Genomic DNA, 17,796 nt, shown 5'->3' on the forward strand with positions numbered 1-17,796 from the left:
GAGGACGGAGAAGGAGAGAAGACACGATGAAGCCACCGACTACTCCTGGACTTGCTCTTCATGTGACCACTTGATGTTGCTGTTCTTTGTCTTTCGGAAATAACATTAGTTTATGTTCTTGTGTGGCCGGTCTTAGAAGTCAAGTGGAAAGCATCTCTCTTAGAAATGAACCCCAGGATCAGACAAAGTATAGAATCTTCGGGGGCAGAACCTTCAGCTATTCCACCCAGTTCCTTTTCTTTCCTTATCAGTCTCCCAGAAGGCATAGAGAAGATGCAAGGCAGGTGAGCTTCTCACATCTCCACTCTGATGGAGATGCATCGGTGACAAGGAAAACTCAAGGGATAACTGAGGCACTGAGAGGCATCTTCATTAGGTGAGGGGCGGGAGGCAGGGAACCAAGGCAACCCCAAGACTGAACAAATTTCCAGTCTACTTAAGAAAGGAAATGCTAGCATAGAGGAGGAATCACCAAGATTGCTTGTGAGAGGAAACAAGCCTGGACCACGGCATGCCATGATTTCTACTGATTTGTAGCTAGGTTTTAAACTTTTTTCCTAAGCCAATTCTTCCAACCATTTCCCCAGACATTTGGATGTGCGTATGTTCCTACATGTGAGTGTGTGGGTGTATTAATTGAGAACAGAGGTTTAGAAACATTTCACTGTTATAGTGATCCAAATCCATGCACATCATATCTTCATCAAAATCCCACTTGTTGCTCTTGCCTGGCAGTGAATATTGCTGGTGAGGATGAGAAGTATAGGTGAGGAGAAAAGGATCCTCCTGGGGTGAGTGGTACATGAAGGGAGGGACATAGCCGTTAAACTCCATAGACACTTTCTCTTCATACAGATCTCCTCCTGCATTTGGCCACAAAGGGTGGCAGCCAGTTTTGGCTACAGGTGGCTCCAGTGGAATCTGTTGGGAAATGGTTTCAGAAGAGGTTTGGGAAGGAAAGAAGTCACAAGGCCAGCCGGTCAGAGAAAAGGGGTAGTTGGAAAAGCAGTTGTCATTAAGAGGCTTTCTCCCTAGAGCTGCATTTTTGCTCCAGGTTTGCAGATCGTCGTAATTCGGGTAGACTCCTGAGACAGAAGGCTGGAGCAGATCTCCGTTGTTGTAGATCCTACTGGTGGGAAATTTGCATTTTTCATAGAACATGGTGGGGTCCAGCATAGAAGCCGGGTCTGCCAGGTTGGTAGGTTCCCCTGGACCATAACTCATGAAGGGGAAGCAATCATTCAGAGAGGTATGTTGGGCAGTGTTAGCTATTAAATGTCCACTGTACGTGCCAGGCAACTGGACACCCTCTTGGAAAGACCAAGTTATAGGCAAACCTGCCTGACTTTGAGTTTCACATGGAAGAGGCTGGAGAGAAAAATGGAAAGCACATGTCAGTAAGTTACATGTCAGTAAGCCAGTGCCCACAGCTAGCACAGACAGTGCGAGCTACTCTGTGCTAGCACACACTTGTCAGACATTCCTCACTCCCCACGTACTTGAAGCGCACTTAGAGCAGTTTTACCACAACCACCCAAGACACAAGGAAGCAAAGGCTTCCTCCATCTCCGCAGGAAGCTGCTGAGCAGGCCCAGCCGAGGGGGATGGCAGGGTGCTTGACAGGTCAAAGCGCCAACACAAATCGGCCACCCTGACAGCCTTTTTGAGAAGCTTACATGAAGCTACTTTAAAAAGTCAAACCAGAGCTGCAAAAATTTGTATTTTACTTAGTATAGCTATCAGGATCTCTGTCTCATTTCTCTACTTGGTTTTTCTGTTTTTATTTATTTATATAATAATTCAATTATTTTTAGTTCCTGTTGGTGTCTGATAGAATGTGATTCTCGGTTTTTGTTTTGTTTTGGTTTTTTTCTTCTGACACCTTTTCTCCCTGAATTTGTAAGAATTTTGTTGGATCATAAATAAGACATGTGGAAAATTTGATTTAAAAATGGAGGAAATGGGGCTAACACTGTTGAATAGCAGGTAAGCTGTTACGTCAGCCTCCCATACAGGCTCTGGTTCAAGTCCAGGCTGCACTGCTTCCCTTTCGATTCCCTGCTGCTGTGCTTGGCAAAGAAACTAAGTTGCTTGGGTCCCTACACCCATGTGGGGGATCAAAAAGGACCCCAGGCTCCTAGTTTCAGACCTGTTCAGCTGCAGCCATTGCGGCCATCTGGGAAGTGAACCAGCAGATGGAAGACCTCTCTCTCATTGTCTTTCCCCTTCTCTCTGTAATTCTGCTTTTCAACTGAAAACAAACAAACAAAAATATCTTTTTTTAAAAAAATAGAGGAAGGACATCTACGAAGGGCTGCCAAATGCACATGTTAGAGGAAAGGTTACCCTCGTGTCTGGGCTCTTCTTCAGCTTTAGGGAGATGGAGGAAGGCACTGTGTGCACCTTCTTCATGGCTCTTCTCGCTTCAGTTTCCAGCTTGGTTTCTGGTTTTGGATGATCATGTTCTCCCTTGGACTTAGAGGAGATGAAGAAACAAAAAGGAAACAAAGTAAGTCACCAGATTACAGCAGATGTGTACTTCTTTGCTCTGTGTCCTGCCACTTGACTTGGTGTGCTATAATTGCCTATCATAATGAACTTGAGTAAATCCAGGTAGCCAGACAGCTCCTCCCTGTCCACCTGCCCATGCTGATGGTGCTACTTCTTCTTGTGGTGCCTCCCACCTACCCAGCTAAGCTACGTAGTAGTGGCAAGCAACACTAAATGGTTCCTTCAGTAAGAACAGGGCTCTTGTCTATACAGTGTGTACTTAATCTCGTGCAATCTTCAGCACAACCACTGAGGTACATCCCATGGTTATTGTAGCAAGTTTACAGAATCTGAAGCTAAGTCACAGAAGGGATTCAAACTTCTGAGTAAAGTCTGCTATTTAATGAGGGACTTGGAATTTTACCCTACCATTCTCCTAGTTAGAACCAATCAAGTTGAAAGCCAATAGTAAAACCATCCAGAAGTTTTTGCGAGCTGATTAATTGTTGAAAATTTAGCTGACAACTTCAAGTCAGCCATGGTGGGAATAGTTACAATCATAGAAATGGACACATATTACAAATAGGGAACCCATTTATCTATAGTCGGCTGGCTAATAGCTAAGGGTCCATTCTTAGGTGCTTCTGTGCAGGTAAAATTAGTGCTTGTTTTACTTACTAGGGAAGGCTGAGCCTTGGGGGAGGAAAGCCACTTGTTCAGAAAGCTTACAGCACAAGTTCTTAAGTCAGAGCTGTGATTTCAAACTCAGTTTTGTGGAAGGCTGCAAACTCAGTGGCAGGCTCAGCACAGCAGGCGAGCAGCAGTGTGTTCACCTGCTGGAACCACATCGGTTGCCAGCTCTCCTCTGGTCCCTAGGCACTCAGCCTGGCTCCTCCCAGGACTCGCCAGGCCCTTAACTCTCCACTGAACTGTGGGATACTAGCATGTGAGCCAGGGGGTGAGCTCCTTCACCTGTGTGTCCCTAGTCTCTAGTAAGGCTCCCCTATTAGGAAATGCTGCCAATATTTGTGAAGTGGAAGAGAAGCAGAAGCACAGAATGAACTCAAATCCAACCTGGAAAAAGATGAAGCGGCCATCATGCCTCCAGAAGTTGGTGACTGGGAAGCCTCCATGGCCTCGGCACGGGATGAGCTTGAGAGGCCCATTGCAGTTGGGACAGCGCTTCCCTGCAAGGCAACAGAGCGAAGTGATCACCTGTGCCACCAGGGCCACCCCGGTGGACCCCTAAGCCTGTCCTACCTTGATGCTTGTAGCCTTGAATCCAAGATAGCACAGAGTAAAACCTGGCCACAGTTTAAGAAAATGTTCTTTAAAAAAACAAATTTAATTCCCTGTTGCCCATTTATCCTAGGAAATGAGGAAATACATATCCTCCATCCATTCTCCAAATGACCACAATGACCATCACTGGACTGGGACCAGAGCCAGAAGCCAAGATCTCAAGTCAGGCCTTCTAGTAGGTGGTAAGAACTCAATTACTTGGGCCCAGCCCAATGACTCAGTGACTAAATCCTCGCCTTGTGAGCAGCAGCATCCAATATGGGAGCCAGTTCATGTCTCAGCGGCCCCTCTTCCTATCCAGCTCCCTGCCTGTGGCCTGGGAAAGCAGTACAGGATGACTCAAAACCTTGGGACCCTCTCCCCATTTACGAGACTTTGAAGAAGCTCCTAGCTCTTGGCTTCTGATCAGCTCAGCTCCAGACATTGCAGCCACTTGGAGTATGAACCAGAGGATGAAAGATCTTTCTCTCTGTTTCTCCTTCTCTCTGTAAATCTGTCTTGCCAATAAAAAGCAAAAACAGAAATAAACAGACAAAAAACCCAACTACTTGAACCATCACCTGTGGCCTGTGGGATCTGCACTGCCAGAAAGCTAGAAATGGAAAGCAGAGCCAGGAAACAATGCCAGGCACTCTGTTATGGAATATGGGCTTCCTAACAGATGCCTACCCCATGGGTGGTTTCAAGGGCTGCTATCCACTGGGTATCAGCTTTGACCCTAGGAGGGCTGGCCATGATAATGATCCTAATTAGGCTCACACATGGATAGAGTTAAGTAAGCAGTTGCCTATCAACTGGGGTGTTTCATTGGTCAGTTTGGAAGCATTTTCCTAAGCAGAGAATCTCTCGCTACCTGCTTGCTGGTTCTTGAAACTTTGGCAAAAAAGAACGGGAAATTCACTTACTTCACAATAAGAACTAAGGGTCAAGAGCAAAGCCTCATGGGAAAGAAAACTCAGCCACAGTATTGTCACTAAAGTTCAAATCAATGATAACAGCTCTGCCCTAATAGCCAGGGTTGAAATTATATGAAGTAACTTGAGCTCTGACATGGAGTAAGATACAGGGAACCTACTGAATATATTTATTTTTATAGTCTACAGAATGATGTGATTTGTTAAAAACAAAATCTCAGCATATAATGAGCCTAGCTGATGGCAGACTTGAGTTTAAATTCATATTGGTCCCACTGTTTTTACTCCAGATCAAAAAGCATTTGTGCAGCTCTCTAAAGGACCAATTTGCTAATCAATTCATGCTAGTCCTCTGAGTAATGCATCTTCCTTTTAAAAGGGACCTTGAGTTAGTGCCTTAACCCAAGGAAGATGTTTATTGATGGGTACTCCTGCCAAATGAGCTCTGGCAGACAAGGGGCCTGGCAGCTTCCTTCTCAACAAGCTGGATGTGTTGCAGCAGCCTTTCTTTCAACTACACTCCTCTGACTTGGTCCTTGGGGGTATGCCAGGACATACAGCCTATCAAATAAATGTCACGTTCCCTGCCATTGCTGCCACATCCCACTCACGTTGTTGCTTCTGCCTGGCTTTGTCACAGATTGCAGGTCTCAGGTAGATCTTGTGACCCTCTTCTGTAGAGCAGTTGTGGCCACACACCACCACGCCAAGGCATGACTTTTTGAGGATGCGGGAGTTGTGGTTGTTGGTATTGCGCATGGCCCAGCTGCTCAGATGCCGCTGCGCATTCCGGTCATCAGAGCTGTAGACATGCTTCACATAGGAATCAGGCCACTCCTGGAACAAGTCGATCTTTTTCACATTCTGATAGAGACAAAAAAGAATGCTATTTTAGTTTCAGCTAGAAAAAAAAAAAAACAACAACCGTCCACCACTGTGAAGTCAACAGACATGGAGCATCAGGGACTGAGCAAGAGGGCAGGCAGTTGACCAAGTGGTTAAGTTGATGTTTGGGACACCTGCATCCCACATTAGGATGCTTGGCTTCAAGTCCCTGTTTGGGCCCTGGTTCTAGTTTCCTGCTAATGCATACCTGGGAGGCAGCTAGCAGTGGCTCAAGTATGTGCATTCCTGCCACAAATATGGAAACTCCATGACTGAATTCTTGGCTCAGCCCTAACTGTTGTGGGCATTTGGGGAGTGAACCAATGGATGTCTGTGGGTTTAACTCTGCACCTCTCCAAAAACCAACAACAAATGAGATGAGCAAAAGATCTACCTAAATTTGATCCTGACAGAGTACACAGCATCATGGTGGTCAAGTGACTGCTGTATTCTTGAGGATTTGGACACTGGACCAAAATGGGCCATGAGTTAGCCCCACTGATTGGGGCTGATTGATGTTTTCTCTGGCTTATGGTGATCAAAGTAATGAGTATTTTTCAGTAGAATCTTTGAGGGTGAAGCAACATTATGCTGTTACACAATAATGGTGGAAGGCAGTGTGGCAGCATGGTAAGATAATGGTTCATTCCACGATCACTAGAGATAAGCAGTGGAAAAACCGGAATGCCCTGGTTCAGGAAGACAGAGAGCAGGATCCTCCCCTGTGCAGATTGTCTAGCTCTATATTCTGAGTTTTTTGACCGAAAGCTTCTATTGCTCTTGCCAGGAGTGGCACTGTTTCTTGGGGCTGCCCGTCTGGTTAACCTCTCCTATAAAAGATCAGCCACAAAGAGAACTAGTGTTCAACACACAGACTTCTGGCTCTGCAAGATAAGAAAGTTTTGGAGACCAGCTGCATACCCATACGCAAAATGCAACCACTACTATGGTGTCCATTTAAAGCAGTTAAGTGATAAATGTTCTGGCTTTTTTTTTTTTACTACAATAAAATAAAAATAATCACAAAAATCATAATAATGAAAGATTGGTAGCACAGGGCATTCAGTTCTTATAGGTTGTTTGTTTTCATTTACCAAGTAGGGATACCGAGCTCTACCTAACACAAAAGATGCTCCAAAGATTAAATACGATAATATATATGAAACATACAGCAAAGCACTTTGTGTGCTGTGAGCTCTGAAAGGTAGCTGCTGTTGGTCTGGCTTCTCTTGCATTGAGTCTCTGCATTGTGGCAGAGAAACTGTAGCTGACAGATCCTGCCTGGTTCTTAGGGTGAGGCTCATCAAGAAGTTCGGCATCAAATCGGCTGTGCCCAGTGTGTGGCTTTCAGACAGAGGTCTGGAAGGGCAGACAGGTCCCGAAAAAGAGATTAGAGTGCCTGTCCTCTGCTTTCCCGGGAAAAAAAACAGCATAGAGAGGATTTGTGAATGTTCTTGAGAGGAAGAGATGATGAAAGCTTAGAGTTATAAAATGCTGATTAAAAAAATAAAGGTAGAAGAAGGCATAGATGAGCTAGAGGTTAATTTTCTAAAATATTCTAAAAAAGTTTATTTACTTATATCAACACACCTGTCTCTTACATGTAAAGTACATTCATTCACACACAGGTAAGTAAAATTGTCATCCTTGTGAAAAAAAATAAAATGCTGATTATCCTGATTTGATCATTGTAATACTTTCACATCCTACCTTATAATACATTAAAATTAGGGATCAATTAAACATAAATAAACTAATAATGATAAAAGAAAGTACAGCCGAGAATATGAGAATATGGTGCAGCGGGTCAAGCTGCCGCCTATGATTCCAGCATCCCTTCTCCAGGCTCCTGGCTTCAGCCTGGAGCAGCCCCGGTCATTCTGATTATCTGGGGAGTAAACCAGCAGATGAAAGATCTCTCTCTCTTTTTATCTGTGTCACTCTGCCTTCTAAGAAAAATAAAATGCATCTCTTATAAAAGAATATGAGAAAATACAAAAGATCACAGAAGGAGAACACAGCTTTGATTGAGTAAAACTTCAAGTTTCGTCAGTGCCAGAGAACTTTATCACATGGGGCTCTAGACAAGGGACGTGGACTCTGAAGTTTTGTTTTGTGCTTCTCTGAAGTGGAACATTGATAAAACCTGCTTCCCAACAGTGCCATGAAGAATACATGTATCGTACGCAATAGAGCCTCTAGCACAATATCTGTTGGAAGTGGCTGCCACAGAAACTGAAGTGGGAAGTTTCGTGTCTATGGGAAGTGGATTATTGAGTGGTTTAGAGCTGAGGACTGCAAACTAAGACCTGTGGGACAACTTCAGACCCTGTTGGATTTTGTAAATCAAGTTGTATTGAACCACAGCCATGTTCACTGTTTCAGTGCAGTTCATGGATACATTTACATTATATATGCATTAGGAAGCATGTATGAAAACCAAATGAATTAACACACACAAAGCATAACTGCCTGGCACAGAGTTGTCTGTCGGCTAAAGTGGAGGTCATACTCAACTGACCAGTGTGACTGCATGGCCACTGGCTTTCAGGAGCGAGATGACCCAAGAGAGGGCACATCACACTGTAATCCTTGCCAAACTGAATGCGAGACAGAAATCCAAAATAAAAGCTTGTATGCTACACCTCTTGACTTCTTAGCGCAATGAGAGACTGGCCCTAGGGAGCTCTATTGTGATGGCTGTGTTACAGAAAGGGGAACTAGCCAAGAAGATGAGGGGAAGAGTGTAAGTTACAGGAGTGGAGGACATATACACTCAGGTCAGACAGCCTAAGTAGCTGGTCCTGAGGCAGGTGCAGCCAGATGGCAATGCTGATGGTCCCGTCTGCCTCTGCCGGAGCTTTCCCTCTCTCATTCAGTTCCCCAGTAATCTTTAGCTAGGTAAGGGCTAATGCCTGGGGTAGGACATGCTCCCTGGGCACCACCCGCTCCCGCTCCCTCCCTCTCTTTCTTCTTCTTCTTCTTTTCTTTCTTCCTTGTTCTGACCAAAAGCCACAACAAGTGCTTTCTTTTCTGTCACAGAAATGCCTCTGAAAGCAAGATAATTTATCTTTTGAAAGAATGAAAATGCAGGTTAAGCATTAAAACTCGTCATCAGTAATTTGGACTATAAACGTCCACCAGTAGATCTGGCTTGTTCCTCCCACAAAGAATGCCAGGATGGTTGAGACAACGCCACTTAAAGGGAAGCTGAGCTTTTCACCTTTTTAAGACAAGTGGCCCTTTAGCTGCTGGGAGCCACTAAGCCCTTGGGTCAGGCAGAGGGGAAGGTTTTTGGGAGAGGATCTTAGATATTCCAACTTTGCATGTGGAAGAAGAGATGGTCTCCAGTCTTGGAAGTCATTTTTGTTGACAAGCTCCTCTGCTGTCATGCTCCTCCCCATCCCATGTTCCTGCTCTCTGCAAATTGTGGTAAGGAGTTTGACAACGAGAGATGAGTTTGGCTTTAAGAAAATGACACAGATCCAATGCATTCGCCTCAAGCCACTCTTGTGCCTGTCTATGCCAAATCTGTTCAGTTAGACATTCAGAGGGATCTCTGACATCTTTGTACATCCAAATGAAGAGAAAATTCAGAGCCTCGGTCAAATGGATGACAGCACTGAGTATCAAAGAGACAAAATTTAAAAAGAAAGAATAATCATTTCTTAATCTTATGTAGCAAAACCCTATAAAATAGTTTCTCCATTTTAGAACTTTTGTTTATTTTAATTTCTAACTCTTCATGAGTAACTCTTTGTTTTTCCTCTTGGTTAAATAGTTTATAATTGAAAGGGAATATTCCTAAGGTTTCCAACAAGTAAATCTTACTAATTTATATTTTATAGTCTCAAGGGTCTGATCATTGAGAGCCTGACATTTTTGTGCATTATTTTTTGCCAAGATATTTATCCTCCAATGCATTCAAAGTCTCTGAAACTCTACACAATCATAGGCATCCTTTACATTATATTTATTTTCATTTACTTAACCACTTTTTAAATATATTGATATCAGAACACTTAAATATATGCTATTGCATAGCTAATGATAAAATTTCTAAAAATAATGCATCAGTGTCTACATTATTGTTATTTGACAAAAGTAGATTTTCATTCATACCTTTAGTTCATATAAAGCAAATAGCTAAACAGTTTTTAAAGTTAGATGAATGGTTCACTAATTCCTTCTAAGTGTTTCTAAATATAATAGGAGTAACAAATAGAACATCTCTAAGCATGTCGAATACAAAATTAAATGCTGCTTATGAGAAGGAAGGAAAAAATAAAACATCATTTTGATTAAAAAATGTGCACACTTTTTAGGAACTTACTGGTCTGGACCAACCAGAAATCAAACTTCAGGTAACATCAAGGAGAAAAACTCAAACCACTCAAAAACCTTTATCCACATGTATCAGCTCAAAAATTACTCCTTCAACTAATCCTGCTTTTTCCTAGCTTAGTTAAAGGACCAAGACTAGGGGCAAAGTTCGTTTTTTGCTCAGAAAACAGAAACTAGGTCAAGTTGTACCAGGACAAAATTGTCTGCCACTTACCTCTTGCGTTTTCTCTTTTTGCTTTCTCCATTCAACTAAGCAAGGGACCTGCTGCTGGGTACACAGCAGAAACTGCCTGCACAGATGCAGGAATAGTCCCACCCACATCACACAGAGCACGAAGAGGTGAAAGAATCCTGGCCCTCATCATGGGGGCCTCAGTGAGTACAGGAGCCCAGAGAGGTCAAGCTGTCCTGGGGACGACCTTGAGGCCAAGGATAATGCTGAGTGCCAGGGAGGAAGCCATGGCTGTGTCCTCAGGCCAGTGACAATGTGACCCTATCACACAGTTCAATTATGATTGACATGAAATCTCGAAGATGCCTTCCCTGTTAGCCCAGTAGCACTGGAGCACCTCTGATTACTGCAGTTGGCTCATTCCAATCACAACCAACCACGAACATTCTTTGAAGGAACTCAAATAGTTATAAAGCTCATGGTGAAACACCAGAACTATAACGCCCTTGCGGAGCATGTAATCCACGTTTTCAGCAAAGGTAAGATCAAATCAATACCCAGCACTGGCTACTTGGACTAAGCCAAGCCCAAAGCACTCACAGTAGAATTTTCTAGATGCATTTCATAAATTTTAATTTAGGAGAAATAAATAGGAAAAAGCACAATAAGTATAAAATATTGGCCCAGAATAAAGACTGTTATCAATGATGGTAGTAAACTGATACCTGCTTTTCTAGGATGGCCCCCTAGGTGTTATACTTAGATGACAAAAAAGAATAAAAACCGAGGTTTGATACCCTATTTTGCTCAAATCACATCGTGTAATATTCAGAAGGCTGAGGCATATGGTAGTTCACGACCATAGGCTCTTTAGTGGCTGTGTCATTTTCAAAGTGTGCTTCTAAGAACACTGCATGGTGAAATATACCCTTTTCCCTAGTGAGAAGCAATTATGGCTCCCTTTTAGACTCTAGGTGCTGATGAACATGAAAGAAGGAATGGGTTACTTGAATCGCCAGCCAATTTCTGCCACCTGTCTTGAGTTTACTCATCTCCTGATTCATTCACACTTGCATTATTGTAGGTACTGGAAATAAGTTAATAGATTTGATAAAGTTTCTTCCCTTGGAAAGTTCTGTGATAGTGAGGGGAAATATAAAACAAACAAATGAATAAAAAAAATAAATTCAGATCAGATACTGCAAAGAACAAAGCAGTGCACAGGATATAGTTAGATGGAGTTTTTCTGATAAGATGACATTCGAATAAAAAAAAATAAAGAAAGTGAAACTGTCTGGAGGAAGAGTTTTCTGGATGGAAGAGACAGCATTTAAAAGCCTGAAGGGAAGAAAGCACTTAGTGCTGAAAGAAAGCAAGGAGGTTCATGACCAGAACAGGGAGAGTGAGGTTGGACCGACCGGAAAAGTAGTTCAGCTGGGGTCTATGTGAGAACGGTGACTTTTACATTAAGATGTGAAGTGATTGTTACAATTTGAAAGCAAAATAATCAGATTTCAAACGAACATTTGAGATTTGATTATTATTTATAGGATTCGCCTATAGTCTTAAGGAACAATGTTCTTTTTTTCTTCCTACTTGCTTGTTATTGATTTCTTTATTTAGTGCAGGGTTAAGCCTGTGATTGTTAAGAGAGCTGAAATTATGTCATTTAAAAATGAACAAAATAATAAGGAAGGAAAAGGGAGGGTGGAAACAAGGCAGGAGGGTGCTCAGAAGGAAGTGAAATAAAGATTTGCAAAGACTCTTACAGCTGGCAAAAAGGGAACATGCACATGAGACAAGTCGCGGAAGGAAACCCTTCCCAGAGGACAGGCAGAGCTGGAAGGCTCAGGGTCTTTCTGTCCTCAAGGATTTGATCTTGCTTTGCAGCCCAACAAGTCTAATAGCTTCTCACGACCTATAAAATGAATGAGTCCTCTTGGGATAGCCTACTTCCAAGCCATCTTCCCAGCCAACAGCTCCTGAATCTCCCCGTGAGCACCTGTGTACTACCACGTCACACACAGACGTCTGAGAACCTTCACACTGGGACCCCCCACCCTTTTTGCCTCGATCATCAGAACCACTGACTAAGGGCTCTGGCTCGCTGGCTGTGCCAGAGTCATACCGAATCACATACTCCTTTTCTAATTCCTCCTGCATTTCTTTCCATGCACTGATTTAGTTTGGACATTGGTCATGATCTAACAGCCCAGATCATGAGTTCTTTCATGGAGCTGAACACAGCTGGCACCTCTGAAGCTGCCACCATGCTGGCTGTGTTCAGCCACTTGAAAATGTTTGCTGTCCCAGTAAGGACATCATTGCTCACTGTTGTCAATAATCAGTAGGTAAATTGTGATACAACTGAATTATAGGAAGAGATGTGGCGTTTCTGAGACCAGAAGCCCTGTACTCAGCTGATCACTCAAATTATCAAATTAGTTCTTATAAATGAAAAGTAAAAACATGTGAGAGGGTGATCAGAAAAGGAATTTGTCCTTGTGCTAGTAATTATTCCAGAAAGAATGTAAAACTAAAAATGTATGAGTTGTTTACACAAAAACTAAATGTGACAGAAAGTGAAATTGAAAAAATTTATTGTAATAATAAGCCACTGAATTTGATCCTTTGAACTACTTAAAAATATATTTTATATATATATTATATATATATATTCAGGATATATATATTATATATATATATTCAGGATATATATATATATATATTTTCAGGAGCCAACTTGGTAGCATAGCATTCTAATCCTGGTCTGCAATGCCAGCATCCCACATGGGTGCTGGTTTGAGTCCTAGCTACTTCACATCTGATTCATGTCCCTGCGTATAGCCGGGGCAGGTGGCAGAGGATGGCTCCAAGCCTTGGGCCCTCTCACTCACATAGGAGACCTGGAAGAAGCTCCTGGCTCCCAGCTTTGAACAAGCCCAGTTCTGGCCATTGCAGCCATTTAGGGAGTAAACCAGAGGATGTAAGAACTTCTCTCGTATATTTTCTTCTCTGTGTTTGTAACTCTGACTTCAAGTGAAACAAATAAATTTAAAAAAATAGTCATATCTTGGTTGGATCTCATTTTTGCTGTAACCAAGCTCTACACATACAAAGAAACAGAGGTGAAATTCAAATCCAAAGCTTGTGTTTCCAAGTCCTAGGCTTTTCATAGTACACTCCTCTGCATCCAGATATGCTAATAAATATAAAATCTGATATACACGGAAATGTTTCCAAGGCTTTGTATTTTTACTTCAATTTGCTTTCACTACAACTCTGGAGCAAACATAAACCTACAAAAGGATGGTGTAGTCTCTGCTCAGAAATTAAGAAGCGTTTGCTAGTTAATAATTAGCTTCAAATATGTAGTAAGTTGAAGGACACTTAGCTGTTTCCATGAGTCATCTCAGTACTATTTTTATAAACCAGGAGCAATGCATGCCCCAAACCAAATGTGTATATTCTCTGAAATTTTAGCTTAATATCCTGGAAAGCTAAGAGTGTTTTTCTTTCTGGAAATTCCTGTTGGAACATGAACTCGCCTGCACTCCATATTTCCCTCCAGGTACTGAATCTTTCCTGTTTATGGATCTGTGGCGTGATACAGATCTTGTTTTAAGAAGCCCGGACACTAACACTCAGTGTTAAACTCTACACCAGAACACCATGTTGGCAAGTCCTGCATGTACCTGCTTCCTCTAGCCTTTGATTTCTTGTATGTACAGTTACTATTTGAGGGCTGTAATCAAAAAAGGAGAAATAGACAAAAATATGGGTTCTCAAGCCCACAGCAATTAAAATCCTCTTTAAGTTTCTCCCAGCTAGCTACAATAATCGGACTATCTTATAAAGGCAAAGGCAAAGTGCAGTAGTAAAGAAGGCTGAGTCTCTGCCTGTGGCGTTGGCACTCTGTAGGGGTGCTGGTTCCTGTCCTGGCTGCTCTACTTTCAATCTAACTCCTTGCTAATCGCCTGGGAAAACACCAGAGAATGACCTAAATCCTTGGGCCCTTGAACCCATGTGAAAGATTCAAGAAAAGTTTCTTAAAACCTGGATTCGTTAGCAGTCCACCACAGGCCTTTGTGGCCATCTGGGGCATTAACTACTACATGAAAGATGTCTGTCCTTCTCTCTAACTTTGTCTTTCAATAATCTTTTTTTTTTTTTAAAGCAATGGCAAACACAAATTCCTAGAATGGATTATTGCAGGAATTAGTTATGATTTATTTACCCACTCTATTATTATTATTATTATTATTATTATTATTATTATTATTATTATTGCTTGTGTATTTAAAAGTAGAGCAACAGGAGTAAGCAGCATAGCATGGCGTGCTAGTTCTCCACCTGAGGGACCAGCAATCCCTATGGACGCCTGTTTCAGGCCCAGCTACTCCACTTCCAATCCAGCTCCCAGTTGATGTGCCTGGGAAAGCAGTGGAGGTTTACCCAGATCCTTGGGCCCTTGCACCCACAAGGAAGACCCAGAATAAACTCCTGTCTCCTAGCTTGAGATCAGCCAAGCTATGCTATTGTGGCCAATTAGGGAGTCAACCAGCAGATGGAAGATCTTTCTCTGTTTCCCCTTTCTCTGTAATTCTGCCTTTCAAATAAAAGTAAATCAAAAGAGAGAAGAAAAGAAAACAGAGCAACAGAAAGAAAACAATGTATCTTCCTCCACTGTTCTGCTTTCCAAATGCATTGGAACAACTAGGGCTGGACCAGGTCAATGCCAAGAGCCTGGGTGCCCCACCTGGGTGTCCCACATGGGTGGCAGCAAGCCAGCTACTTGAGCCATCACCTGCTGTCTGCCAAAGTGTGTTAGAAATTTGAGTTGGAAGTAGAGATGTGACTCAAGCCTAGGCATTCTGCTACAGGTTGTGGGCATTCCAAGCAGCAGTTTAACCAGCTACACCACAACACTGGCCTTTAAAATTCCTTAAATGAATGACAACTAGCTCATGCTTTCTGTCCTCTAGCCCCCTCAACACCAGGGAAAAACATAGAGGGAATTTAAGGAAAAACATTAAGAGAAAAATGAAAATATTAATCAGAACAATGACTTAGAATGATTGCAAAACCAAATTGTGGATTCACTGCTCTATCTCCCCAGCTCCAGATGATTCACATTCCGTAGTCCCTTCCCAGGCAGATTGGAATGACTTTTTCTTAAGATAATACTGCTGGTCTCTTAGTCTCATTCTCGCTGGCCACCATTTCTAAGAGTTTCTGTTGAAACCATCTTCCAATGCCCAGAGGGAAGGGTGAGAAAGTCAGGAGTGACACACATGGGAAATCCATCTCAAACAACTGACACTTTCTATCAAATTCAGTTATCAAATCAAATGCCCAGGAGCAAGGCAAAGAAAACAATGACATGAAAGTCACCTTATGTCTGCAGAGCAATCCCCCAGAGGTGCCTGCTGTGAACAGTTCTATAAGTTCTATATTCTATTGGAGCGCTATCATTAGAACATTCCAGAACATTTCAATTATAGGTTTAGTTTAAAACTATTACTAAGACAAATAAGGACACCTGGGGGCTTGCACATGATTAAGAGTCACTCCATCAGCAAAGAAATCAGTATGAATTCATGTGGGCATGTATCCTTCTCAACTAGGTGAGCATCATTAAATATAACATTTAAAAAATCATTATCAACTTTGTGAAACCAGTCAGCCAGGGTGAGAACAATCTGAACCAAATTAGCTTAGCAAGAGAAGCTTGGCAAGCACTTGTTTTCCTCAGTTTCTGACTAGGGGGTGAGGTAGATAAAGCCTGGCTCAAACCAGAGCTCCTGGTTCCTCATCCTTAAAATCCCCCAGTTGGACATTCAGGCGAAGCTTTGTAGGAGGCAAGCTTACCCGTGGGACCCTCACCAATTTCCACATAGGTCCTAGCAGCTTAATATACCCAAGGCATCTTAATCAAATGCTGAAGGCTCAGTCCTACAGCAGGTAACATACCTGTGGCAGTTTCATATCATTAATATCCCAGTTCAACACCTCTTTTTCTTCTAAGTCATCCGGTGCCATGATAACAAGGACAGGACACCACGGGGTTCTATCAGACTCCTTCAGGCGTGCTCGAGTATTCTGCTCTCAAGGTTTTTGATATAGTTGGATCTTCACACAAGCAGCATACGCCTGATTAATTTGCAGGGCTAAAAACAAAACAAACAATAGGAAGACTGACCATTCCAGTGATAAGAACAAGTACTCATCTGACAGAAAAGTCTGTTTCACTGGCATTTTTGCAAGTTCTAAATACAACTAAGAAACAAGACAGAAACCATTGGTGACCCCCAGGAATTGAAAGCACAGTGACCATTGCTTTGATCGCTGTAATTTGGGCTTCTGTCACATCACTAGATCAGGGTGTGGAGGTCTGGGTAGGCACTGTTGTCATGTGTAGTCAATGGGAAGAACCTTTTCCCTGCACACACCTGGCAGAGAGCTGGCCCACGGCTCATGATGTGGCTAACATTACAAGAGGAGAATGATACATTGAATTTTTCTAGCAGTATGTTTAAACCCAAATGAGGAATTAGATGTGGTCTCTTCAGTAAGTTCCACATGTACTTGACATTTGCAAGTGTCATCAGCTTATATATGATTCCTTGGCAATAGGCTGCTTTATCTCAGCACTGTTAACATTTTGGGCTAGATAGCTCTCCATTGAGTAAAGCTATCTTGCACACAGTAGAAGTTTAAGAAGCCTCCTTGCTCTCAACCAGCTGGATGCTAATAGCAAAACCACAACATCTCCAGAGAAATGTGGGGTGGGATGCAGTGAAATTTTCTGTTTGAGAAATGCTTTTTTAAAAATGGTGACCAGGGCCCGGCGCGGTGGCGCAAGTGGTTAAAGGTCCTCGCCTTGCACGCCCGGGATCCCATATGGGCACCGGTTCTAATCCCGGCAGCCCCGCTTCCCTTCCAGCTCCCTGCCTATGGCCCGGGAAAGCAGTCGAGGACGGCCCAAAGCTTTGGGAACCTGCACCCGCGTGGGAGACCCGGAAGAGGCTCCTGGCTTCGGATCGGCATAGTATCGACCCATTGCGCTCACTTGGGGAGTGAATCATCGGACGGAAGATCTTCCTCTCTGTCTCTCCTCTCGGTATATCCGCCTTTCCAATAAAAAAAAATAATAAAAAAAAAATAAAAATAAAATTGGTGACCAAGGGGTCTGGTGTGGATAGCTCAGTACATAAATCCTTGCCTTGCATGTGCTGGGATCTTATAACAGTGCCAGATCATGCCCTCGTTGATCCACTTCCCATCCAGCTCCCTGTTTGTGGCCTGGGAAAGCAGTGAATAGTGACCCATAGCCTTGGAACCCTGCACCCACATGGGAGACCTGGAAGAATCTCCAGGCTCCTGGCTTGGATCGGCTTAGCTCCGGCCATTGTGTAGTGAACTAGAGGACAGAAAATCTTTCTGTCTCTCCTCTCTGTAAATCTGCCTTTCCAAAAAAAATAAAATATTAAAAAAAATATATATATATATAAAAAATTGTGAACATGAGCTTCTTTTTCTACATTATGGTCAGGTAATGAATCCCCTGCTCTGTAATATTAATATATGTATTTTCTTTATTTTTAAGATTTATTTATTTTATTGGAAAGTCAGATATACAGAGAAGAGGAGAGACAAAGAGGAAGATCTTCAGTCCGATGATTCACT

The 17,796-nt window shown here is 42.7% G+C and overlaps 1 protein-coding gene across 1 annotated transcript; it reads right to left on the minus strand.

Moving 5' to 3' along the window:
• Positions 1 to 609: 609 nt before the first annotated feature.
• On the minus strand, positions 610 to 16,149 carry GCM1 (glial cells missing transcription factor 1). The gene is made up of 5 exons (XM_040983138.1): positions 16,081 to 16,149; positions 5,318 to 5,570; positions 3,565 to 3,677; positions 2,347 to 2,475; positions 610 to 1,368 (listed from the first exon to the last, which is right to left on the minus strand). The coding sequence occupies exons 1-5, from the start codon at positions 16,147 to 16,149 to the stop codon at positions 610 to 612; spliced, it is 1,323 nt and encodes a 440-aa protein (XP_040839072.1).
• Between the last annotated feature and the right edge of the window lie 1,647 nt (positions 16,150 to 17,796).

Source organism: Ochotona curzoniae, unplaced genomic scaffold (genome assembly GCF_017591425.1).
Source record: "Ochotona curzoniae isolate NIBS_2020 unplaced genomic scaffold, NIBS_Ocur_1.0 contig_3819, whole genome shotgun sequence".
NCBI lineage: Eukaryota > Metazoa > Chordata > Mammalia > Lagomorpha > Ochotonidae > Ochotona > Ochotona curzoniae.

Coding starts and splice junctions, on each gene's coding strand:
- GCM1 (XM_040983138.1), bottom strand. CDS start 16,149: ATGGCACCGGATGACTTAGAAGAAAAAGAGGTGTTGAACTGGGATATT. Junction 3,678..5,317: donor AGCCAGGCAGAAGCAACAAC/GTGAGTGGGATG, acceptor GTTGCCTTGCAG/GGAAGCGCTGTCCCAACTGC. Junction 2,476..3,564: donor GCCGCTTCATCTTTTTCCAG/GTTGGATTTGAG, acceptor ATCTCCTCTAAG/TCCAAGGGAGAACATGATCA.